The sequence below is a fragment of the Alosa sapidissima genome, chromosome 15, assembly GCF_018492685.1.
Source record: "Alosa sapidissima isolate fAloSap1 chromosome 15, fAloSap1.pri, whole genome shotgun sequence".
Lineage (NCBI taxonomy): Eukaryota > Metazoa > Chordata > Actinopteri > Clupeiformes > Clupeidae > Alosa > Alosa sapidissima.
Window position 1 is genome coordinate 33,820,312 of NC_055971.1, and position 27,500 is coordinate 33,847,811.

The 27,500-nt window shown below is 42.9% G+C and overlaps 1 protein-coding gene across 8 annotated transcripts in view; it reads right to left on the reverse strand.

The window, feature by feature from the left end:
- LOC121683331 (arf-GAP with Rho-GAP domain, ANK repeat and PH domain-containing protein 1-like) overlaps positions 1-27,500 on the reverse strand; it is a 100,180-nt gene that overhangs the window by 52,636 nt on the left and 20,044 nt on the right. For 3 of the 8 annotated variants that reach the window (XM_042062939.1, XM_042062935.1, XM_042062940.1), the window contains exons 3-9: positions 13,777-13,892; positions 5,838-5,920; positions 4,383-4,489; positions 4,046-4,210; positions 1,778-1,847; positions 1,480-1,600; positions 1,174-1,355 (exon numbers count right to left, since the gene is read on the reverse strand). In XM_042062939.1, coding sequence (XP_041918873.1) covers positions 1,174-1,355; positions 1,480-1,600; positions 1,778-1,847; positions 4,046-4,210; positions 4,383-4,489; positions 5,838-5,920; positions 13,777-13,892 — 844 coding nt within the window. Of the gene's footprint in view, positions 1-1,173; positions 1,356-1,479; positions 1,601-1,777; positions 1,848-4,045; positions 4,211-4,382; positions 4,490-5,837; positions 5,921-13,776; positions 13,893-23,846; positions 23,987-27,500 lie in introns of those variants that run through there. The other 5 variants (XM_042062942.1, XM_042062941.1, XM_042062936.1 and 2 more) reach the window with 5 other exon arrangements.

Genomic DNA, 27,500 nt, shown 5'->3' on the forward strand with positions numbered 1-27,500 from the left:
ACACACACACACCTCTTGGTTCTTGTAGAGGAAGACCTTGTCAACACACACACACACACACCTCTTGGTTCTTGTAGAGGAAGACCTTGTCGGCAGACACACACACACACACACACACACACACCTCTTGGTTCTTGTAGAGGAAGACCTTGTCGGCAGACACACACACACACACACACACCTCTTGGTTCTTGTAGAGGAAGACCTTGTCGGCAGACACACACACACACACACACACCTCTTGGTTCTTGTAGAGGAAGACCTTGTCGGCAGACACACACACACACACACACACACCTCTTGGTTCTTGTAGAGGAAGACCTTGTCGGCAGACACACACACACACACACACACACACACCTCTTGGTTCTTGTAGAGGAAGACCTTGTCGGCAGACACACACACACACACACACACACACCTCTTGGTTCTTGTAGAGGAAGACCTTGTCGGCAGACACACACACACATACACACACCTCTTGGTTCTTGTAGAGGAAGACCTTGTCGGCAGACACACACACACACACACACACACACACCTCTTGGTTCTTGTAGAGGAAGACCTTGTCGGCAGACAGACACACACACACACACACACCTCTTGGTTCTTGTAGAGGAAGAGCTTGTCGGCAGACAGACACACACACACACACACACACACACCTCTTGGTTCTTGTAGAGGAAGACCTTGTCGGCAGACACACACACACACACACACACACACACCTCTTGGTTCTTGTAGAGGAAGAGCTTGTCGGCAGACACACACACACATACACACACCTCTTGGTTCTTGTAGAGGAAGACCTTGTCGGCAGACACACACACACACACACACACACACACACACCTCTTGGTTCTTGTAGAGGAAGACCTTGTCGGCAGACAGACACACACACACACACACACACCTCTTGGTTCTTGTAGAGGAAGAGCTTGTCGGCAGACAGACACACACACACACACACACACACACCTCTTGGTTCTTGTAGAGGAAGACCTTGTCGGCAGACACACACACACACACACACACACACACACACACACCTCTTGGTTCTTGTAGAGGAAGAGCTTGTCGGCAGACAGACACACACACACACACACACCTCTTGGTTCTTGTAGAGGAAGACCTTGTCGGCAGACACACACACACACACACACACACACACACCTCTTGGTTCTTGTAGAGGAAGAGCTTGTCGGCAGACACCACGGTGTAGAGTTTGGAGCGGAGGCCCCGCAGCTCTAGGTAGCCCTGCATGTCTGGGGTCAGGGTGGGGTTAAAGGTCAGCTCATAACCCTGCTGCGGCGACATCACTTCCTGCAGCACTCGCACCCACTCCGTCCTCTCAACTGATGGAAACACACAAACACACACACCAACGGATGATTACACAGCTGGCTTTTCAAGCCTGAATGACTGAATGCAACCTACAATACAAACAACACACACACACACACAAACACACACACTCACGGTCATTGTCGGCTCTGAAGAGAAACGTGCGGTTGTGAGTGACCACCTCAAACTTCTGGTCTCCCACACACATCACCTCAGTGATACAACAGGTAGGAATGATCCTCTTAGAGTACACCTCCTGCCAATCAATCAATCAATCTGTCAATCAATTAACCAATCTGTCAATCAATTAGCTAATTAATACAACCATCCCCTCAACATTCCATAAATCAACAAATTAATTTATGGTTCTCCCTTTTCATTTTACCCATCTATCCCTCCACACAGAGGTGCATTCTGGGTAACTGTACTTTACCTTGTCATTGTCAAAGTAACGTAGGTACTCAGAGTCAAGCTTCACCCAGCGTTTCTGGAAGATCCGCGCCCTGTACACACACACACACACACACAAGCATATACACACACACAAACACAAACACACACACAAACAAGCACGCGTACACACATGTACACACACACACACACACACACAAGCATGTATGTGCACACACACATACACACAGAAAAATTCCTGTTATGTCATTACTTTTGGGGGTCGAATTTCCAGTGCTCAAGGCTCAATCCTGTTCCTACCCCTTAGCCCGCCCGTTCAGATATCCTGATGCCTTTTTTAACAATCCTATACCACATGGGGCAGTCCACGTTACCGTGATCCCTAAATTCATAGTTTACCCAGCTCTTATTTTACCACTACACCCATAATAACGATAATTCATTCATGATATGTTGTAAAATATTGAAATTATGGTTTACATATCTTAAACTGTAGTTCATATGGGAAATTTACATATCAAACTGCAGGCTGTTTCTCTAGTCTTCTATGCAACCAGGAGGGACGAATGAAACAGCAGGCACATTACGCTTTTGCTGAAATAAATCCTGAACGGTTTTGTTCAGATCTGAAAATGCAACTGGATTTCATAGAGAACAGAGGTTGCTGACAAAATATTAGCTTTCAGTGTGGTATGATCTCTTTGAAACACTTTTTAATTAATCATAATTTACAATCAGGGTAGGGGTAAGGGGGAGGGGAAGAATGAGAAATGGGATTGGGCCTCAGTCCTAGGACTCTATTTTGGTGATCTAAATGGGATTGGGCCTCAGTCCTAGGGCCCTATTCTGGTGATCTAAATGGGATTGGGCCTCAGTCCTAGGGCCCTATTCTGGGCCCTATTCTGGTGATCTAAATGGGATTGGGCCTCAGTCCTAGGACTCTATTCTGGTGATCTAAAACGCATGGTCACTAGCAAATAGCTTAAGTAGATTTAGGGGTTTGTCCAGTCCACATTGGGGGTGGTTTTGTTATCAAACGTCAGGTGCCTGGCGCAAAAAGGCGGCTCTTATGTTTCTTAATCAGTCATGGGTGTGTTTTGGGCTTAACATCCTTTAACTAATAAGAATGACGTCATTCCCTTTAACAGCAAGCAGCACAACTTCAAACAGCGCATCAGTATTTTGATAGTCAGCGGTGCATTTGAAGGAATCTGTTTGCACACGAGACCGTATGGAACAGGTATTCCACTAAACCTTGCTCAACTAAAACCTGTTTGTGACTAGCAGAGTATAGTCTACACGCATCTGCACTTGTCTATTATTTGAACTCATAGGCAAACAACAAACTTCACCGTGGTGTCATAGACAAAACAGTTATGTAAGGGATAATACCCGACAAGGTGTCCATTATCAGAAATAAATAGACGACGCGGAGACGTGAACCGTCCGACATTCTGATAATGGACGCATCGAAGGGCATTATCCCGTTTATACCATGGTCACTTACGAAATAAATAAATATGAAATCAATTATTAATACTAAATGAGTTTTAGAGCTAAAATCGTTAGTTTTTTCAGCTGTTTACAGTTGATTCCATTGTTGTGAAGCCTGCCTCCAGGCTCAACCGTCGTCCTACTATCGTTGTTATAGTTACCATTCATAAGCATTGATATGGAATCTTTTTTTTACCAGATCTACTTCATAGGTGTAGTATATCACTTTTTAAACGACACCCTTTTCAACCTAGACCATGGTATAAACACAGTTAATTACTTTCACTACTGACTGACAATGGGTTACCATCGAAAAACATAGCCTGAAAAAAACAAACATTTACCCCAATAAAGTTTGAATGACTGAATAAAAAACCTAAGGGCATTTATCCTGCAGAGGAGATGCACATCCTCAGCTGTGCTTCATATGTGCCTTTCGCTATAGACCAGGTTCTTCTTGGTCAGTGGCGTAATGCTGTTTAGACGGTGTAAGATAGCAATTTTTAGATCATGCGCCAGACCACAGCTTGTGGTTAATTGCCACACCCCTGGGTGCGTTGTTTAATAAAAGTGAAACGCATGGCGAAAAATCCGTGTGTAAGATAGAAAAAAAGGGCCCCTAGTCTTAGAAGCTATACAACACATCTGATTGGCTACACTGAACCTACAAAAACTCCCCCCTTGTGCTTCTCCCACACACCCAGCCTGGCCACACCCCTGCAGTGGTGAGCGGACTCTGATAGGCTGCCCTCTGTCATTGTCATCATCTCATCGGAGGCTGTGATTGGCCACTCACCCCTGGGGCGGGTTCTTGTCCAGCCAGCCCATCTTGATGACAGTTGAGAGGCTGGAGGCGGGGTCATCCACAGGGGGTGTGGTTGCTAGGCGACCAGAGGGAGGAAGGTAGACGCTACCACTACTCGGGAGAGTGCTCAGCCCGTAGTCTTGCCACGACCTACGACTGACACACACACACACACACACACACACACACACACACACAGTCACATCAGCTACTCGGGAGAGTGCTCAGACCGTAGTATTGCGACCTACGACTGACACACACACACATGCGCGGACACACATTATGTGCATGCACACAGGCACGCACACACACACACATGCACACGCACACAGACCGGGTTGGTGTGGATGGGTCGTCATCATCATCCAGAAGCTCATCATCACTGTACAGGCAGCTGTAGCGAATCTTCGGCTGCGGAACCGACAGGAAGCCATCCTATTGGACAAGAAAGCTGTCAGTCAAACCAGCCCACAGCCCGCCCTAGTGTAGATGCTTTATCAAGGTGAATATTCTATGGAATATATAGAATATTCTAATGTATGCTACACAGCTGCTATACATGTTTACACATTTAGGTGTATATATATATATATGGTTAAAGGTCAGGCTTAGGCACACGCGCGCACACACACACACACACACACACACACACACACACACACACACACACACACACACACACACACACAGACACGCGTCACGCTACACGCACAAATAATCGATTTATGTTGAAATATTGAAGCTCAGTTTGCCTATTGTTAATATTTACTATGTATACACACTGTGTTAATGGGTGTATGCATTGCCAATGCCACTCTCAGCGCGTGGTTGACTAGTTGTTATATTGAATGAAACGTCAGTCTACCAACCATACAGTATCTGTGCAATACGAGTGGTTTCAGTTTCTTTCGCGCAGAACGCACACACACACACACGCAGAACGCTACCACACACACACGCTACCACACACACACACACACACGCAGAACGCTACCACACACACACACACACACACACACACACACACACGCAGAACGCTACCACACACACACACACACACACACACAGAACGCTACCACACACACACACACACACACACACGCAGACCGCTACCACACACACACACGCAGAACGCTACCACTATGTGCCTCTACTGTGTCTGATGGGACCAAATTATTTCCTGATTGGGGACAAGATTGTTTTCTTTTTTTCATATCGGCCCGCGGCTACGTGTGTGTGTGGTGTGTGTGTGTGTGTGTGTGTGGTGTGTGGTGTGTGTGTGTGTGTGTGTGGTGTGTGTGTGTGTGTGTGTGTGGTGTGTGTGTGTGTGTGTGTGGTGTGTGTGTGTGTGTGTGGTGTGTGGTGTGTGTGTGTGTGTGTGTGGTGTGTGTGTGTGTGGTGTGTGTGTGTGTGGTGTGGTGTGGTGTGTGTGTGTGGTGTGGTGTGTGTGGTGTGGTGTGTGTGTGTGGTGTGTGTGTGGTGTGGTGTGTGTGTGTGTGTGTGTGTGTGTGTGTGTGTGTGTGTGGTGTGTGGTGTGTGTGTGGTGTGTGTGGTGTGTGTGTGTGTGTGGTGTGTGTGGTGTGTGTGTGTGTGTGTGTTCCATGATCAAATGAACCTGTAAGTGACAGAAGCACTACACACAGAGGAGGGGGGAGAGTTCTTGAGCTTTAGCTGCGGCTCATCACCTGGGGTTAATACACTGCACTACACTTAAAACTCACACAAACACACACACACACACACACACACGCACATGCACACACACATGCACACACGCACAGACCTTGTCAGCCATATCTAGGGGCTCCTGGCTGTTTGTGAGGTCAGGTTCCTCATAGTCATCAGAGCTGTCTGTGGAGAGAGATCCTGAGAGAGAGAAAGATAGATAGAGAGAGCAAGAGAGAGAGAGAGAGAGAGAGAGAGAGAAACTGTTATTGTTGAAGGAACAGATAGTGAATCTAGGCCAGTACATTTTCTCACATTCAGCAAATATCTCCTCACGATTGGTTAGCGATCTGTTCTATATGCACACTGATAAAATAATGCGTTTCCCGTAGCACACAGCCTCGTAACCCGGCAACAAACTCAAACAAACTCAGAGAGTGTACTACCCACCCACTCACACAACACTACTGCAGTCTATCAAAAAAGTATTTGACATAAACCTATGCAGCAGGGCAAGAAGGGACTATTTTCTCGGCTGCTGATTTCAACTATGAATTTGAATCTTTCTCCAGTATTGATAACCATCCTTTAAGGTGCTTTATGTAAAAAAAAATAAGATGAAAGCCAAACATTGCACTGCCCAGATATTCCCAAAGGTTAGCGTGCTAAGCAGCTAGCCTGGCCAGACCCCTCCCATAACCCCATCAGTACCTAAAGAGAACCAGACCCCTCCCATAACCCCATCAGTACCTAATGAGAACCAGACCTTTCATAACCCCATCAGTACCTAAAGGAACTAGACCCCTCCCATAACCCCATCAGTACCTAAAGAGACCCTCATGAATCCATGACTGTCACTCATCAGATCACACTGGCACTAGCAAATCACTAAACCCCATTCCCAAGGCTAAAATAATGACTAAGTGTCTTAGCAACGGCTACACAAGGCAATGTTCTGAGCACCGTTGCTGGGCAACGTTCCTGGGTACTGTTGCTCTGGTATATTCGGGCAGCCGTGGCCCACTGGTTAGCACTCTAGACTTGTAACCGGAGGGTTGCCGGTTCGAGCCCCGACCAGTGGGCCTCACTGCTCTCCGAGCGCCACCGTTGTAGCAGGCAGCTCACTGCGCCGGGATTAGTGTGTGCTTCACCTCACTGTGTGTTCACTGTGTGCTGTTTGTGTTTCACTAATTCACCGATTGGGTTAAATGCAGAGACTAAATTTCCCTCACGGGATCAAAAGAGTATATATACTTATATACTTATACTTATTCCCATTGGTACTGGCTAACAATATTGTTTTTTTCTGGAGAACAACATTTTCATCATCATCTAATTAGAACATATGGAACCAATTTTGTGGCTGCCCAGCGACAAAAGTTGCCTACTGACAATGTCACAAATAACTATCAATAAAAGGCACACTTCACAGTTTTTTGACCTTGACATCAAATCATTTTGATGGTGCATAACCTCATAACATGACGAACCGCACTTATGACATTGTCTGAGTGGCCCTCTGCAGGCGACTGTGTGTGTGTGTGTGTGTGTGTGTGTGTGTGTTTCGTGTAGGAAAATGGCCCCCTTCTGAAATCGAAACGCAAAAGAGCTGCTATGCTACAGGAATTCGGAGATCTTTTTGTACAGACTGCTGTTGGTGCATTCCCTCTATATTATATCAGAGTTATGTTCATACTTTCTTGCAAAAGACGCATATTTAGTTTATTATTGCGCTTCTCAACCAGAGGGGGGCCCCCGAGGGCAAATCTTGTGAAGGGTGATGTTTGTTTTTTTGTTTTGTTTTGTTTTGTTTACTCCTGTTTTGTTTTGTTTACTCCTGGGGGAGGAGCTAAGGCTGTGAAACTATAACAACGCTCTGGTGCAATCTGAGATCACTTAGCTCACAACCAGGGATGTAACGGTATGAACATTTAACCTCACGGTTATAGTGACCAAAATTATCACGGTTTTCGGTATTATCGCGTTTTTTTTAAAAGTGTGTTCAATATGTTCAGAAAGCACTATTAGGCCTACACAAGCTGAAATAGTTTCAAAAAGTGTGACAGCATTTACTATATTACAAAATATAGGCAAAACCTTATCAAAAGTGCAACATTTAACCAGGGATGCATTTTCACCTGGGGGTGCTGAGGGAGGGTAAAAAAATGGTTACTGAGTAGATGTGATTCCTCTATTCTGGTGCAGGCCTACAGTGTACATCCTGACTGCACAAACAAACCTGGCTGAGCTGAGCATTCTTAATTCATAGCATAACGTTACCGTGGTGTTGTGTGTTGTCCTATTCACTTTTTCCTCTTTCATGTTTAATCATAGATATATATATATCTATATCTATCTATCTATCTATCTATCTATCTACCATATCTATCTATATATATATATATATATATATATATATATGATGTTTAATTAGCTTTGTGCCACAGTTAAATCCATCAAGTAGATAACAGAATCAGTAGGGTACCAGTTTTGTTTCATTGTACCAGGCCTACTGTAAGTCAAAAGCAGGCTTGGATGAAGCTGGGAAGGATTAAACACATGGTTTCCACACCGTGGTAATCAACCGTGATAAAATGAAAATGGTAATTGTTATCGTCAACATTTTTATCGCGGTTTACCATTATACCGGTAATCGTTAAACCCCTACTCACAACCCAGAGTTACTTAGATTTACACATCACACCTTTAACACACACAACTAGTCAGATTTACACACAACACCTTTAACACCCACAGATACTCAGATTTACACACCATATCTTTAACACCCACAAATAGGGGTGCGCAATATATAATGTTGACGATAATATCGCGATTGTTGTTTGTGCAAATTGACATTATTGAGTATTGAAACTCTTGAAATGATGCACTGAAACCCCACACATTCACGAAATCAGAAGGTGGAATCACACACTGAAACCCCACACATTCACTAAATCAGAAGGTGGAATCACACACTGAAACCCCACACATTCACTAAATCAGAAGGTGGAATCACACACTGAAACCCCACACATTCACTAAATCAGAAGGTGGAATCACACACTGAAACCCCACACATTCACTAAATCAGAAGGTGGAAACAGCAGAAGCGGGAGCAGAACTCTCTGGCTGCAGCAGAGCAAGTCACATGATCGCAAGTGGTTTCATGTGGTCACACGCAGTAATGTTTCTATTTTGCGCCCTCAGTTCTCCCATACTTCAAGTGGCATTGATGAGTTAAAGAATCACAGTATTATTTGGCCAGAAATCTAAAAAGTATTTTCAGTCAGTTGTTTCATAATTATAAACTAAGAACTCTTCTAAAGATCGCTCTAAATATCTACTTTTATTTAATATGCTAACTGTTAGCATCTCTATGGAATTTCCCATATATATTAGCCTTAAGCTAACCATTAAAATTGTGTAATGCTACATGATTGCTCTTAAACATCGGAGGAAATAACTGAGGTGTAGCCTACTGTGTAGGACTGCTTGGTTTTACACTGAGCCCTAAGTAAAAGTTTGAAAGGAGCTTCAGCCTTTCTCTTGGGACGCTGTTATCGATCTGCTCAGCTAATGTAGCTGCACACACAGGTGGGAGCACCATTGGAAATGTGTCAGAGTGACATGGTTGATTTGGAGTCACAGATTATTGGTTCTTATCATAGTAATGCTATTCATAAATTATGAGCTGCAAGAAACTTAGACTTTTAAAAACAATTTGTAGAGGCTATCGACTAATTATCGTTATCGTCAAAATCACAAAATGTATCGAGATTCTATTTTTGTCCGTACTGCACACCCCTACCCACAACTACTCAAACGTACACACATGGCCTTTAAAGATTGCAGCTAGTGAGACTTACACATGGCCTTTAAAGATCGCAGCTGGTAAGACTTACACACATCACCTTTAAAGATAACATCTAGTCACACTTAGGCTATATCTACTACACTAGGCCGCATCAGTTTTGATCCAGATTTTCGGGTCAAATCCGATTCGCGTCCACACTGTATCAGTTTGGGAGTAGACAATGTGTGTCCCATAGACAGTAAAAGATATGGACAGAGTCATCTCGTAGACGTCAATCGAGGCGGGGGAAGCAAATTTCAACCGTTTCCTGTTGGTCGACAAGGCTTTCTGCGCAGGCTTAGGGGACGTAAATGTAACGTAGACACGTAGTCTGACTCGTGTAACTCTTGTGATAGCTGCACCGAGAGATTGGGTATGTAGCCACTTACTTTGTTACCACCATGTCTACATTACTGTTCTAAATGTCCTAGTTGTTCGTAGATAAATGTGATTTAATATAAACAGCACTCGCCACATTCATAGCCTAGGCTACTGTCAGTCCATCAAAACTTCGCTGAAATGTTGTGCTCAGATGCTTTCATTCTTATCCAGAGAATACGGTTATTTTGCTCCTGTGCGACGCTTTCACCCACTCTGGTTGTATGCTTATTACGTCACTTTAGCATTGATTTCGGAAAAAAGTTTATTACTCAGCCGGTAAGTCAGTTACGAGGTTATGACGCCAATCACACAATGTTGTATTACTGCGAAAATAGAAAAAGTTCATATAAAGGCTTAAAACACTTCAGCTGTAATGTTATTTGATGTCAAAGTGGCGCCAAAATTGAATGGGGTTCAATGGGGATGGCTAGGTGAACTGGCCTACTATTTAGCCTCAGATCCGCCATAGTGTCTACGCTCTCCGAACGTTCACCTGCCCCCTTGGTTTGTCCACAATACTCCATTAATATGCAAATCTCTCGGCCGTTCACCCTTTGTCAAGTCCTGCATTCCTGTTACTGTTGCTAGGTCCGATACACAATGGCCATGCCGTGTTAAAAACCTGCATTAAAATTCGCAATTCTGATTCTTTAAAATCACAACAAACGCACAGTATGGGCACAAGGGCAGAATGGCTATATTTTTACCAAACCAGACTGTGACAGAATGTGAGAACACTATCACAGCTCTGTACAAGTCCTTCATTCCAGCCTTAGACACCTTGAATTTCCTCAGTTGGCAAAGAAAGAACACACGCTGGTGAGCCTTCTTCATAATGTGGTTAACATTAAGGTCCCATTTGAGGTTGGAGGAGATGGTGGTACCCAGGAACTTGAAACTGTTCACCCACTCTATGGTTTGGTCAGTGATGATCAGAGGTGAAAGCCCATTTCTATTTTTGCGGAAGTCTACTACCATTTCCTTAGTTTTGGAGATTTGGTTGAAACTTAAGTTGTTTACAGTGCACCATTCTCCTAGTAAGGATACCTCTGCTCTGTAAGCGGTTTTTATTATTGCAGTCAATCAGGCCTAGTACTGTGGTGTCATCTGCAAAGTTGAAGTTCTTGACTGAGTCATGGTGTGAGACGCAGTCATTGGTGTAAAAAGAATAAAGGGGTGGGGACAGAACACACTTGCATTGGATAGTTTGTGGTGAACTCTTACCAATCTTGGTGTCAAATGAAAGCTAACATTCTGGAGATTCTAGTTTACATGGCAGTAACGGTCATTGAATCAAAGAAAAGGGATTATTATTACACATGAATCTGCTACTGTGGCTGTTTTCTAAACATTACACTGAGCTAAACACATAGGTATTTGAACACAAATACATTTATAAAAAAATCCATATTTTACTCTATAGTCATCTACTTTGAGATACAGCTTCACAACACCTGGTTTCAGGCCTCAATTGTGTTTCAAGGCCACTTCAAGCGACCTAGAGGGCCCAAATGTGGGCAGTTCCAGAGATGTATGTTACTGGCTCAAAAAAAAAAACTACATTTGAGCCTCTGTAACTCAATGCCAGTACATCACACAGTCATACTGACTGTGAATTCTACTGGGTCTAAGCTTTCCAAAGAGGTCAAGCATTTGATGATGGGCCAGAGTATGTGGGAGCAGTGCCCTCCTAAGTAGATGATGTGCAATGTCGGGCAAAACACTCAAAATGGGGCTGAAATTTAAGAATTTAAGCAGAAGATGTGTACTCACACCTAGTCAGAACCCTTTAAGTAGAAGATGTGTACTCTAGTCAGTAGAAGATGTGTACTCACAGCTAGTCAGAACCCTTTAAGCAGAAGATGTGTACTCAGACCTAGTCAGAACCCTTTAAGTAGAAGATGTGTACTCACAGCTAGTCAGAACCCTTTAAGTAGAAGATGTGTACTCACACCTAGTCAGAACCCTTTAAGTAGAAGATGTGTACTCACAGCTAGTCAGAACCCTTTAAGTAGAAGATGTGTACTCTAGTCAGTAGAAGATGTGTACTCACAGCTAGTCAGAACCCTTTAAGCAGAAGATGTGTACTCACACCTAGTCAGAACCCTTTAAGCAGAAGATGTGTACTCTAGTCAGAACCCTTTAAGTAGAAGGTGTGTACTCTAGTTAGAACCCTTTAAGCAGAAGATGTGTACTCACACCTAGTCAGAACCCTTTAAGCAGAAGATGTGTACTCTAGTCAGAACCCTTTAAGTAGAAGGTGTGTACTCTAGTTAGAACCCTTTAAGCAGAAGATGTGTACTCACACCTAGTCAGAACCCTTTAAGTAGAAGATGTGTACTCTAGTCAGTAGAAGATGTGTACTCACACCTAGTCAGAACCCTTTAAGCAGAAGATGTGTACTCTAGTCAGAACCCTTTAAGTAGAAGGTGTGTACTCTAGTTAGAACCCTTTAAGCAGAAGATGTGTACTCACACCTAGTCAGAACCCTTTAAGTAGAAGATGTGTACTCTAGTCAGTAGAAGATGTGTACTCTAGTCAGTAGAAGATGTGTACTCTAGTCAGTAGAAGATGTGTACTCACAGCTAGTCAGAACCCTTTAAGCAGAAGATGTGTACTCACACCTAGTCAGAACCCTTTAAGCAGAAGATGTGTACTCTAGTCAGTAGAAGATGTGTACTCACAGCTAGTCAGAACCCTTTAAGTAGAAGGTGTGTACTCTAGTGAGAACCCTTTAAGTAGAAGATGTGTACTCACACCTAGTCAGAACCCTTTAAGTAGAAGATGTGTACTCTAGTCAGTAGAAGATGCGTACTCTAGTCAGTAGAAGATGTGTACTCTAGTCAGTAGAAGATGTGTACTCACAGCTAGTCAGAATCCTTTAAGTAGAAGATGTGTACTCACAGCTAGTCAGAACCCTTTAAGTAGAAGATGTGTCCTCTAGTCAGATCCCTTTAAGTAGAAGGTGTGTACTCTAGGTTAGAACCCTTTAAGTAGAAGATGTGTACTCACACCTAGTCAGAACCCTTTAAGTAGAAGATGTGTACTCTAGTCAGTAGAAGATGTGTACTCTAGTCAGTAGAAGATGTGTACTCACAGCTAGTCAGAACCCTTTAAGCAGAAGATGTGTACTCTAGTCAGAACCCTTTAAGTAGAAGGTGTGTACTCTAGTCAGTAGAAGATGTGTACTCTAGTCAGTAGAAGGTGTGTACTCTAGTCAGTAGAAGGTGTGTACTCTAGTCAGTAGAAGATGTGTACTCTAATGAGTAGAAGGTGTGTACTCACAGCTAGTCAGAACCCTTTAAGTAGAAGGTGTGTACTCTAGTCAGTAGAAGATGTGTACTCTAGTCAGTAGAAGGTGTGTAGGCTAGTCAGTAGAAGATGTGTACTCTAATGAGTAGAAGATGTGTACTCACAGCTAGTCAGAACCCTTTAAGCAGAAGATGTGTACTCTAGTCAGAACCCTTTAAGAAGAAGGTGTGTACTCTAGTCAGTAGAAGATGTGTACTCTAATGAGTAGAAGGTGTGTACTCACAGCTAGTCAGAACCCTTTAAGCAGAAGATGTGTACTCTAGTCAGTAGAAGATGTGTACTCTAGTCAGGACCCTTTAAGTAGAAGGTGTGTACTCTAGTCAGTAGAAGATGTGTACTCTAGTCAGTAGAAGGTGTGTAATCTAGTCAGTAGAAGATGTGTACTCTAGTCAGTAGAAGGTGTGTACTCTAGTCAGTAGAAGATGTGTACTCTAGTCAGTAGAAGGTGTGTAGGCTAGTCAGTAGAAGGTGTGTACTCTAGTGAGTAGAAGGTGTGTAGGCTACTCACTGCTGTTGGCAGGTGGCGGCGGAACCCTGCGTTTTGGAGCAGTGGTGGGCAGTCGGTTCCGTGGTGGAATGCCTGGTCCACTGGGGGGTTCTGTGGGGTCATGGACCAGAGCGCTGCTGTCGGGACAGTCAGGGTCAGAGGTCAGCCGTGAGGCGGAGAGAGCGTCCAACAGCTTACACAAGTGCTGCATTCTCTCTCTCACACACACACACACACACACACACACACACACACACACACCCTCCCTTCCAAACACTCTGATTAAAAAAATCTACTCTGAAATGTCATGAGAGAAAGAGAGTGAAATAAACAGAGAGGAAGAAAGAAAGAAAGAAAGAGAGAAAGAGGAGAAAAGAGAGAGAGAGACAGACAAAGAGAAAGAGGAGCAAGAACAAGAGAGTGCCTCCATTCGGCTGCTCCTGCTCTCTCTGCTGCTGTTCGCTCATGTGTCCGTGTGTGTGTGTGTGTGTGTGTGTGTGTGTGTGTGTGTGTGTGTGTGTGTCCAGACGGAGACTTAGAGCCAGTCTCTACATGCGTACACTCACCCCCCCCCCCCCCTCACCTTTTTCCAAAACGAGGAAGAGAACCATACACTGCATACCTGTCACACACCCCCACACACACCAACACACACACACACAGTAAATAATAATACAGTCGATTAGAACACACACACACACACACACACACACACACACACACACACACACACAAACGCTGTAATTTATAACTGATAAACACAATGTACAACCTCTTTAGAACACAGACAAATAGTCAAACCCAGAAACACACACAGAAACTCAGAAACACACATACATACATGCACACACATACATATACATACGTACACACACACACACACACGTAGGCACACCAGCTGGTACACACACACACAGACGAACTGGTGTACTTCCCATTTGCAAATGACATGTCCACGTCCTCTTTGTTTAGTATGCAAAATCACTTAGCTTTACAAACACACAAACACCGCAAATATTTTAAATCACTTAGCTTTACAAACACACAAACACCGCAAATATTTTATATCACTTAGCTTTACAAACACACAAACACTGCAAATATTTTAAATCACTTAGCTTTACAAACACCGCAAATATTTTATATCACTTAGCTTTACAAACACACAAACACCGCAAATATTTTAAAAATGAGATTACTGGCACCACAGTACTAATATGACTCCTTATGTGTGTGTGTGTGTCTGTGTGTGTTTGTATGTAATGTGTGTGTGTGTGTTTGTATGTGTGTGTATGTGTGTATGTAATGTGTGTATATGTGTGTTTGTGTGTGTGTTTGTATGTGTGTGTGTTTGTATGTGTGTGTGTGTGTGTGTGTGTATGTAATGTGTGTGTGTGTTTGTATGTGTGTGTATGTGTGTATGTAATGTGTGTGTTTGTATGTGTGTATGTAATGTGTGTGTGTGTGTGTGTGTGTGTGTGTGTGTGTGTGTGTGTGTGTGTGTGTGTGTGTGTGTGTGTAGCTCTCTGTTAGAGCTGTGGCAGCTGGGCATCAAACTCTTCTGAGTGCAGACTTCAGTATGGAGCAGCAGACTTCACTAACAAACAACAGACTTCACTAGCGACAAAAAACTTCACTAACGAGCAAAAGACTTCACCAACGAGCAACAGACCTCACTATGGAGCAACAGACTTCACTAACAAACAACAGACTTCACTATGGAGCAACAGACTTCACTAAAGAACAACAGACTTCACTGACAAACAACAGACTCTTCAATACAGACTTTAATGTGGAGCAACAGACTCATTTTAACCCCCTGCTCCCCTCACACACACGCACAGACTGACTAACACACACACACACAGACTGACTAACACACACACACACACACACAGAGACAAGCTTTTAAGCTGTGTAATACCAGTAATTAATGTACATTCTAAAACTGATAGTTCCAGTCCTTGATTGTGATTGGCTGAATCATGTTCGATGCCGTTGTAAAATCCAGCATAAACATACACCTTGACCACATTTCGTTCTATATTACTGCACTACCATAACTTGATACAAAAGTTAAAGTAGCTGCGTCTCGAAAAGCAATAAGCCACTCGAGTCCGTATGACTCCACTAGCGTGTCGTGCCTAACAACGCCCCTTAGCTGTTGTAGAATCAGCGTAACCTACGGCCTCTCGGGGCTTATTGCTTAAATCTAGAATCCTACTCATGTTGCTATATGTCCTATAACATGTTGCGTCATCCTCAATAATGTTCACAATAGACACTGAAACACACACATATAAACTCACACACAAACACACACACACGCACACACACATACACACACACACACACACACACACACACATATATAAATAAATGGGGAGTTCCGGTAAAAAACAATACCATTTGTCAGCAGACTGGCCCCACTGTGTGTGTGTGTGTGTGTGTGTGTGTGTGTGTGTGTGTGTGTGTATACACGATGACACAACAACGGTCATTGATGACACATATTCCCCTAAATTCATTGGCAAATTTTTTTAATGACCTCAACAACCTCACTCACTACAACCTAATTTATTTATGCACAAGTACTCAAACACACACACACACACACACACACACTCTCTCATGTGAGCATGACTATGTGACCCACAGATCTGTCGAGTCAATGACCTTTTTATTCTATTTCATCTGAATAGAGACAGCAGCCACACAAACACACACACACACACACATAGGGTGGCCATTTCCATAACACCAAAAAGGAGGACAATATTTGTGGCATTTAGTGAGGCAAGAATAATGACAAGGACTCTGGTGTAGGCCTAGTCCAAACTACAATACAATATATCATGATGTATGTGTAATAATAAAAAATATTCCTGGAAAGGCTAGAAGTGTTTGTTCACAGTATCTGTATTTATTCAATACACTGGGGTGGCCGTTTCAAAAACTGACCAGATGAACCTGCCTTGCCAAGTGCAAAAATTACAAAATACGATGTTATATTAATAATGCAAATGAACGGCAAACTCCGTTCTGAAATGAGATGTTATTATCATTGAGACAACAGGAGTATACAAAAAAATTGCGATTTTAGCTTGACTAACAGTGGCCGACTATTTGGTTAAGTTTATAATGTTGTGGACGGCCACCAAGCGTCTTCTGCCCCACGTCTGCGCGCGCATCTAGTTTGGTTGGTAAACGGGAAACCCGTCTATAGAACTTAGAACACGTAAGCACTAGGGGTGGGCGATATGGACAAAAAATAATATCTCGATATTTTTTGTGATTTTGACGATAACGATAATTAGTCGATATCCTTTAAAAAAAAAATTTGTTTAAGTGTGAGTTACTTTACAGCTCATTACTTATGAATAGCATCATTACAATAATAACCAATAACCTAACCTGTGACTTTTTATTGTCACTCTATGACACATTTCCAATTCTGCCCCCATTTGTGTGTGTGGCAATGACATGGTCTAGCCAGCTACATTAGAGAAGATGAATAGGCCTAACAGTTTCCCAAGAGAAAGTCTGAAGCTGAAGTTCCTTTCAAACCTTTACATAGGATTCACTGTAAAACTAAGAGCAGACCAACAGAGTAGCCTACATCTCAGTTATTTCCTTCTATGTTTTGTTTTAGAGCAATCACGTAGGCTAGCATTACAAGTTACAGAATAGAAACGAATGCGTTAGCTTATGCCTAATGTATATGAGAAATCCCATAGAGATGCTAACGGTTAGCATAATCAGTAAACATAGATATTTAGAGCGAACTTCAGTCCATTTACAAAAGAGTTACATGAGAATAGTTATTTGTTTACAACTGACTATTAAAATACTCAAAGGCTAATGTTTTCTCTCCATATAAATACCGTGTAGGAAAAAACGTGACTGTCTCATCAATGCTACTTGAACAGAAGTAGCCGCATAAAATCCCAAGTAGGCTACTCTCGCTGCACAAAATAAACATTAGGCTGAGTGGGACAACGTTGTGACCCACTAGTGATCACGTGACACTTGCTCTGCACTTCTCCCGCATAGCCTACCTCCTGGGAATGTATGAGTCTTCAGTGCGTGATTTCGAGTGTTTTTTCCCCATAAGTAATTTAAATACTCGATCAATTGTGTCAATTTGCACATCGTTAAAACAACAATCACGATATTATCGCAGACGATATATATCGCCCACCCCTAGTAAGCACCTCAGACAGACATATCCCGACCTTTTTAAAGAGTTCAAAGAACGGCACGTTATCAAATGTAGATCTACGAAATAATTATTGACATGCCATGACAAATATTACCATAATATATTCACTCACGCTATAGCCTATAACTGAGGAGATGATGATGGGGTTTTCCATCACATTCGATAACGTGCTGCTCTTTGAACTCTTTAAAAAGGTCGGAATATGTCTACGCTATGTCTGTGAAGTGCTATATATACAGCCTAATTATAGGCCTAGCTGCCATTATTAGGACTCAACACACTTTGGTGGTAGACTATGAACTTAAAACTGAGTGCATTTTGGGTAGCTTATCCTAAAACTGAGTGCATTTTTATCAAGCTACCTAAAATGCACTCAGTGTTAAGTTTACAACAATAATTAGCAGTAATCAATAGCACACAGAAGAAGGCACTATGCCGAAACATGTCTGTGCAATAAACACTTTTGTATAAAAAGTGCGGCCTTTAATAACCATATAGGAACTTAATGATGATGAACCCAGAGTTGACCTTTGACGTACACACAACAAAAGTGCACCTCAATACACCTGGAGGAGGTGTGCATCCTTTCTTATCCAGATATTTTAAGATTTCGCCGTGGTATTGTTTCAGTATCAAATATCGAGATATTTATGGCAGGCATTGTATTGAAGTCATATTTTTGGTATTGTGACAACACTAACACACACACACACGCACTGCGTAACCTATTCATTCAAAAACACACCAAACGGACCAAATGGGAGTGAGTCTATGATTCTGTCCAGCACACAATAAAGTGTGATAAAGTATCTATCTATCTATCCATCTATCTATCTAACATGCCATCACTACTGCATCAGATTCAGTGCACATCAGCTAAGATACTGATAATGCTAACATGCTAACACTACTGCATCAGATTCAGTACACATCAGCTAAGATACTGATAATGCTAACATGCTAACACTACTGCATCAGATTCAGTACACATCAGCTAAGATACTGATAATGCTAACATGCTAACACTACAGCATCAGATTCAGTACACATCAGCTAATGATACTGATATTCATACAAAAACACACCAAACGGGCCAAATGGGAGTGAGTCTATGATTCTGTCCAGCAGATAATGGTAACACCAAAGATGGTTAAGGCGGAGCAAGATACTTCGTCGTAGTTCATGTCTATGGGCGCGAAATGGGGATCGAATCCTGTCTGCATAAAGAGGCGTGTCGATGACGTATTGACGAGCGTAAGTTGCAACCGGCCAACAGCAGCGGCAGAAATAACCGGCGCACACCTGATATAAGGTTGATTTTCTCCAGACTGGATTGCTCAAAAATGCTAAAAATGTACCTGAAATGTTCAGAAGGGTTTGAGGATCATGAAAATGTGCCCGAAATTCACATTCCTAACTCTATAGAACCAAGACCTTAGCATATGTGGTGAAATTCTGAGCTATGCCCATAGACTTCAATGGAGCAGTCGCTGCCTCTGCTCTGCATAAAGGGGGATTTTGACCCTCCCCCTCGTGTGATCCGGGTTCCCGGAAGTGGCTCCTGATGAAATATCTTGCTCCGCCTTAACAATCTTTGGTAACACTACTGCATCAGCAGTGAAACATTAAAAATGCTAACATGCTAACATTATTGCATCAGATTCAGTGCATATCAGCTAATGATAATGCTAACATGCTATCACTACTGCATCAGGTTCAGTGCACATCAGCTAATGATAATGCTAACATGCCATCACTACTGCATCAGATTCAGTGTACATCAGCTAAGATACTGATAATGCTAATATGTTAACACTACTGCATCAGATTCAGTGCACATTAGCTAAGATACTGATAATGTTAACATGCTAACACTTGAATTTCCACTTGAACAACTTGAATTTCTTTCTTGAATTTCCCCTTGGGGATCAATAAAGTATCTATCTATCCATCCATCTATCTGTCTAACACTACTGCATCAGATTCAGTGCACATCAGCTAATGATAATGCTAACATGCTAACACTACTGCATCAGATTCGGTGCACATCAGCTAAGATACTGATAATGCTAACATGCTAACACTACTACATCAGATTCAGTGCACATCAGCTAAGATACTGATAATGCTAATATGCTAACACTACTGCATCAGATTCAGTGCACATCAGCTAAGATACTGATAATGTTAACATGCTAACACTTGAATTTCCACTTGAACAACTTGAATTTCTTTCTTGAATTTCCCCTTGGGGATCAATAAAGTATCTATCTATCCATCCATCTATCTAACACTACTGCATCAGATTCAGTGCACATCAGCTAATGATAATGCTAACATGCTAACACTACTGCATCAGATTCAGTGCACATCAGCTGAGACATTACAACACTGATAATGCTAACATGCTAACACTACTGCATCAGATTTAGTGCACATCAGCTAAGATATTAAAACACCGATAACAAAGATCCTTGATTACTAGCAAGATAGAGCAACGTAATTTGTTACTATGGGAGCAAAACGGGACAGTTCCGGTCTGCATAAGTGGGAGTGTCACCTTACGTCACTAAATAAACTTTCTCTCTTAATAAGCAATAAGAACAGATAAACATAATTGTGTTCACAGTATTATTGTCTATAATCTTGTATGATACCAATGAATCATTTTTTAGGACATGATATGAATAATTTAATTGGTCATGTGAACCGAGCTAGCTAGCTAGCTAACGCTAGCTTAAAATGCTGTACAAGTGGATGGGAGTAGCTATGGCAATATAGCTATGCGCTAACAAGTGACTAGTAGTTGAAGGACTTCGCTTAAACTTAATATACTGTTGCAAATTCACTTGAGTATAAACTATCCACTTTAACTAATGTAAGTAATGTTATTCAGCTAGTTGTTATTTCAAAGAAATTACACTTCTCCGTTTCAAATGTTACCTTAGCTAAAAGGATAGCTAGCATGCTAACAACCGGAAAGTAACTGGTAGCAGCATGGTCTGATATTAAGTTATTTTATTACAAATCCGAACACTAAAAAATTACACTTTTAGGCTTCAAATGATCCCAAACACTTACAGATTATGACAAAATTTTCCAAAAAACCCTCAACAAATCCAGAAAGACATAATGACCAATTTATTGGTAAAATTCCACAAGTCTTCATTGACATTAGTGCAGCGAGGGTTTACTCTGGTCTGCATAAAGGGGGATTTTCCCCCCTCCTCCTTGCAATAATCGAACGCAGAAATTGTCGAACGTTTGCGCCTCTCTCTCCGCTTTAACCCTCTCTGCTGATAATGCTAACATGCTAACACTACTACATCAAATTCAGTGCACATCAGCTAAGATACTGATAATGCTAACATGCTAACACTATTGTATCAGTGCACGTCAGCTAAGACATAGATAATGCTAACATGCTGCATCAGATCAGATTCACATAGATAATGCTAACACTACTGCATCAGATTCAGTGCACATCAGCTAAGATACTGATAATGCTAATATGCTAACACTATTATATCAGTGCACGTCAGCTAATATACTGATAATGCTAGTGCAGGTCAGCTAAGACACCAATAATGCTAACATGCCAACACTACTATATCAGTGCACGTTGGCTAAGATACTGATAATGCTAACTTGACACTAGGCTACAGCATCACAATGTCCAGACCAGTAGCTTTTCCAGATTTTCTGGGCTGAGGCCTGAGATGGCTCTGACCCCAGACCTGCCTGACACTAGACCAGGGGTGGGCAAACTGCGGCCCATGGGGCACTTTCACGTGAGGGGGAGGGGGGGGGGGGGGTGAGCTGGTTGTTGTGCGGCCCGCCGGCCAATTTTCAAAACCCACTGTGGCCCTTGAGCCAAAAAGTTTGCCCACCCCTGCACTAGACACCTACGTTTACATTAACATTTAATCATTTAGCAGACTCTTCTATCTTACATACAGTATGTACACACACACACACACACACACACATAATCATTTAGCAGACGCTTCTATCTTACATACAGTATGTATACACACACATAATCATTTAGCAGACGCTTCTATCTTACATACAGTATGTACACACACACATAATCATTTAGCAGACGCTTCTATCTTACATACAGTATGTACACACACACATAATCATTTAGCAGACGCTTCTATCTTACATACAGTATGTACACACACACACACACACACACACACACACACACACACACACAATCATTTAGCAGACGCTTCTATCTTACATACAGTATGTCAATTATAATACAAGGACCATCGTCCCAGGAGCAACTCAGGGCTGCTCAAGGGCACAACGGTGGAAGCCAGGAACTGAAACCACAACTTTTCTGGCAACTGCATGCTAACTCAGTTCCTTAACCACTACGCTACTACTACACTAGCACTACGCTAGCACTACACTAGCACTACACTAGCACTATGCTCCTACTACACTAGCATAATGCTAGCACTACACTAGCACTACGCTACTACTACACTAGCATAACGCTAGCACTACACTAGCACTACGCTACTACTACACTAGCATAACGCTAGCACTACACTACTACTACACTAGCACTACGCTACTACTACACTAGCATAACGCTAGCACTACGCTACCGCTACACTACCACTGCTCGCTTGAACAGCATTCTGCATGTGATCCATCAAAAGAGGAAATGCAAAAGGGCCGTGAGCAATGGAACTTCCTCTCTAGGACCTCACCGACACTCTTTACAGTGGATATCTATCTATCTATCTATCTATCTATCTATCTATGAGTCTAAGAGCCAAAAAACACATGTTCTGCCTGTCGTTAATTACACTGGATAATAATTCCTGAATAAACAGCCCTTATGTCTGCAATTTTTTCAGTGGTATTGAATAAAACACCACTGATGCTCCTGTTGGTTCAGCTGATTCCTGTCCCACCACCAGCAGCAGCAGCAGCAGGTCTCTGCGTGAGTTTAGACATGGTCTCTGCATGAGTTTAGACATGGTCTCTGTCTGTGTGGAGAAGATCCCTGAAGACGCATGCAAGAGCTGTGTGTGACCTGTGAACCACATGACTTAGACTACATCTACCACACAGGCCGATAAAACAGAAATCACACAGATCAAATCAACGTGTCAACTTTTGTTCCTGTTTTGCTCCGATACGAAGGGGCTGTTAGCGGGCATCCTGGACTGGAGGTGCACAGCTGGGTACCCGCTGCCCTGGCAACAGCAGGGCTACTGTGCCCCCACTGGCATCACAGCTGGGTACCCGCTGCCCTGGCAACAGCAGGGCTGCTGTGCCCACACTGGCATCACAAATGGCATCTACTCTCAAAATACCCACACAGCCTGCAGCGAACATACAGTACGCCACCAAACAGAAACCATTACGCCACCGAACAGAAACCGTTCAACGACACTGGTGAACAGAGGAGACTGAGAAAACTCACAACACACACACACACACACACAGATACAAACACACACACACTTACACACAGATACAGACACACACTTACACAGATACAGACACACAAACACAAATTAGACATACATACACACACATACATACACACACACACACACACACACGCACACATACATAACCAAACAAAAAGTTCTGCACAGAACCTGGTGTATGCCCAAAACGGAACACCATTAAACCTCAAAATTCTGAAAGCCAAAGACACAAATAACAGCCTTACACACACAAACACACACACACACACACACACACACACACACACACACACAATACCATGGCATTCTGAACCTCAAGAGGGGAAGAGAGAGAGAGAGAGCATGCGGGGGAAACAAACCGTGCAAATGAAGGCAAATTAGCCATGTTCGGCATCAGCACTTACCCCAGCAACCACCACAGATCAGACAGACACCGAGGAGATGGAGAGAAGGAGGGAGAGAGAGAAGGAGGGAGAGAGAGGGATGACTTTTACACGCCACGGGAGGACAAAGAGCTTAATGGCTGCCGTGAGGGAGGGCTATAACAAACCGCACGAGAGCACAAAGAGGAGGGAGGAAGTAAGGAGAGCATTTAGAAACAAGTGTGTGTGTGTGTGTGTACTTGTAACACTAGAACAAGTGACTAGACTTCCTGAGTGTCTGTGAGAAACTATAATAGAACACAATCAAACCAAACACCCACACACAAACACACACACACACACACAGAGAAAGTACTTAACACACACAAACACACACACACAGAGAAAGTACTTACACACACACACATTCATGAACAGCATGAACAGAGTAAAGACAGGTTGTTTGTCCACAGCATCAGGCCAAATGAAACCCAATCATTCACACAACTGCAGCCCTTGTGGCAACATCAGTATCTTCAGAGAGGTGTTCTCTGTACATTCTATCTGTGTGTGTGTGTGTGTGTGTGTGTGTGTGTGTGTGTGTGTGTGCGATCAGATTTCAGATTTCATTTCATTAGTTTGCCAGAAACATTAGAAAAACTTTTTTTTTTCTGTCCTGAACTTAGTCAAACAACAAAGTAAAACTCATAATTAAGGGCATATATAAAACAAGCTAAAGTTATCAAGAGGACAAGTGCAGTGAGTATAAAAGGACTCATCGTTTAAGAGCACGTGGGATAAAAGAGAGGTCATGTTTTTTGCTTCTGCTCCTGGATGTAACCAGCTCATGTCTTCTCAATGACTAGGCAGTTGTAAAGGGTCCTAGTGAGAGACATGTGCAGGGGGTGGAGCTGTCCTTAAGTGTGTTGGTGAGTATACGAGATGCAGGGTGGAGAAACTGTCCTTAAGTGTGTTGGTGAGTATATGAGATGCAGGGTGGAGGAACTGTCCTTAAGTGTGTTGGTGAGTATACGAGATGCAGGGGGTGGAGCTGTCCTTAAGTGTGTTGGTGAGTATACAAGGATACAAGGATACAAGGAAGTTCAGAAAGGCTAGGCAATCAAGGACATGGGTAGATGGCGGAGAAATCAAAAATAATAAATAAAAAGTTCTATGGAGATGTGCAAAAGTTGGAGAAAGTCAGATATGTGTGTGTGTGTGTGTGTTTTGACGTGTGATGAAATAAGAAAATAAATAAAAGGTCTGTAGCATAGGGAGAGGGATGTAAAAGTGCTAAAAGTCTTGTAGGTGTGTGTGTGTGTGGGGGAGGGGGGGGGGCATGAGTGCTGAGGAGTGAATGAGTGCAAAGTCAGTATAGTGTGAGTTCAGAGTTCGGATGGCCTGGGGATAAAAACTTCTCCTGAGTCTCTCAGTTCTGGCTTTGTGACTACATAGGCGTCTTCTTGATTTCAGCGGTAGGAATAATCCATTGTTAGGATGAGAAGAGTCCTTCAGAATCTTTTGGGCTCTTAAGAGTACTCTTCTGTAATAGATATCTTGTAGAGCAGGGAGTTGAGTTCTTATAGTACGTTCAGCTGAGCGCACTACTCTGTGCAGAGTACTGTGAACTGTGGAGTTCCCATACCAGGTGATGATGCTACCAGTTAGAACACTCTCAACCGCTGAAGTGTAGAAGGCCTTCATGATGGATGTAGAAACTTTGAATTTCCTTAGCTGACGAAGGAAGTAGAGTCGTTGTCTGGACTACTTCAGAACATATTGAGTGTTAACAGTCCATGTTAGGTCTTCAGTAATGTGGACACCAAGGTATTTAAAACTTGTGACTCTCTCTACAGGTTGCCCGCTGATCATTAGTGGGGTGTAACTGTAGTTCTGCTGCTGCCTTCTGTAATCCACTACCATTTCCTTGGTTTTATTGATATTCAGTGTCAAGCTGTTAGATTGACACCACTGTGCCACCTCATCAACCTGATCCAAGTAGAGCTGTTCATTGTTGTTACTAATCAGGCCCAAGATCACCGTGTCATCTGCAAACTTGATGATGGAGGTCAAGTCAAGTCGAGTCAAGTCGGCTTTTATTGTCAATTTCTTTACATGCACTGGTCATACAAAGAATTGAAATTTCGTTTCTTACTTTCCCATGCAGACATAGACATACTTTAAATACAGACATAGACATACTATGGACATAGCCATAGACAATAAACATTAAATTAAAGTGCAAGACTGAAAGGTATGACTACTGTTGGCTTTGCAGTCATGTGTGTAGATGTTGTACAGCAGTGGACTCAAAACACAGCCTTGGGGAGCACCAGTGCTGATGGTTAATGAGTCAGATGTCAGACCCCCCACTCTAACCACTTGTGAACGGTTGGTGAGGAAGTCAAATATCCAGTGACACAGGGTGGTGTTCAGTCCTAAGGCCTTCATCTTTGTGACCAAGGTGAGAGGTACTATCGTGTTGAATGCTGAACTAAAGTCAATGAACAGCATCCTCACATAATTCCCATTCCCCTCCTCCAGGTGAGTTAAGGAGGTGTGCATGAGGTTTGAGATGGCATCCTCTGTAGACCTGTTGGCTCTGTAAGCAAATTGGAGGGGGTCGAAGGAGGCAGGGAGGGATGAGCAGATAATGTTTTTCACAAGCTTCTCAAAACACTTCATCACTGTAGACGTCAGGGCTACTGGGCGGTAGTCATTCAGACATGATGGACTTTTGTTTTTTGGTACTGGAACAATAACAGACTGCTTGAGGCAAGTAGGAACTGTCTCTTGAGCCAATGATGTGTTAAAGATATAAGTGAACACAGGAGCTAACTGAGCAGCGCAGGATTTCAAAACCCTGTTAGAAATTCCATCCGGTCCAGCAGCTTTTCTACAATTAACCCTCCTAAAGGCATTGCTCACATCGACCTCAGAGACACAGAAAGGTGCATCCTCATTTGCTTCACATGCTGCTGCTAGTGCAAGATAGTCTGTGTTTTTCATGTCAAACCGAGCATAAAAAGCATTAAGTTCATCAGGGAGGGCTTTACTCACATTCATCATAGGAGGGGACTTTCTTTCAAAGCCAGTGATGGTTCGGAGTCCTTTCCACACTCGTGCTGGATCACCCTCCAAGAAATCAGCTTCAACTCTGTCTCTATAGCGCCGCTTAGCATCTTTAATAGCTCTACGTAAACTATAAGATGCTGTTTTGTAATCCGTCATATCACCTGAAATAAGCCCAGCATTATAAGTCATGGTGCGTGTCTTTAATGCCGTTCTCACTTCTCTATCCACCCATGGCTGATGGAATCAGTTAGCATATTGATGTAACTCAATGATACTTCCGTAAACTCATTGATGTCAGCACAGTTCGTCGTGAACATCTCCCAGTCAACGTTGCTAAGGGCGTCCTGTAGCCTGGCTTCCGATTGGTCAGTCCAGCGCTTGACCTCCTTCGTCACTGGGGGGTCCGTCTGACTTCTCTGTTTGTACATAGGCAGTAGGAAAACAGCGGCATGATCTGATTTTCCGAAAGCTGGTAGAGACTTAGCTTTGTAACTGTTCTTGAACTGTGTGTAGCAGTGATCCAGACAATCGCAAGATGTTCTAGATGAGGCGAGCAGGACTTTGAGAGAACGGTGACATTTCTAGGATCACACCACTTGCTGTTCGTCATGATGCAAACAC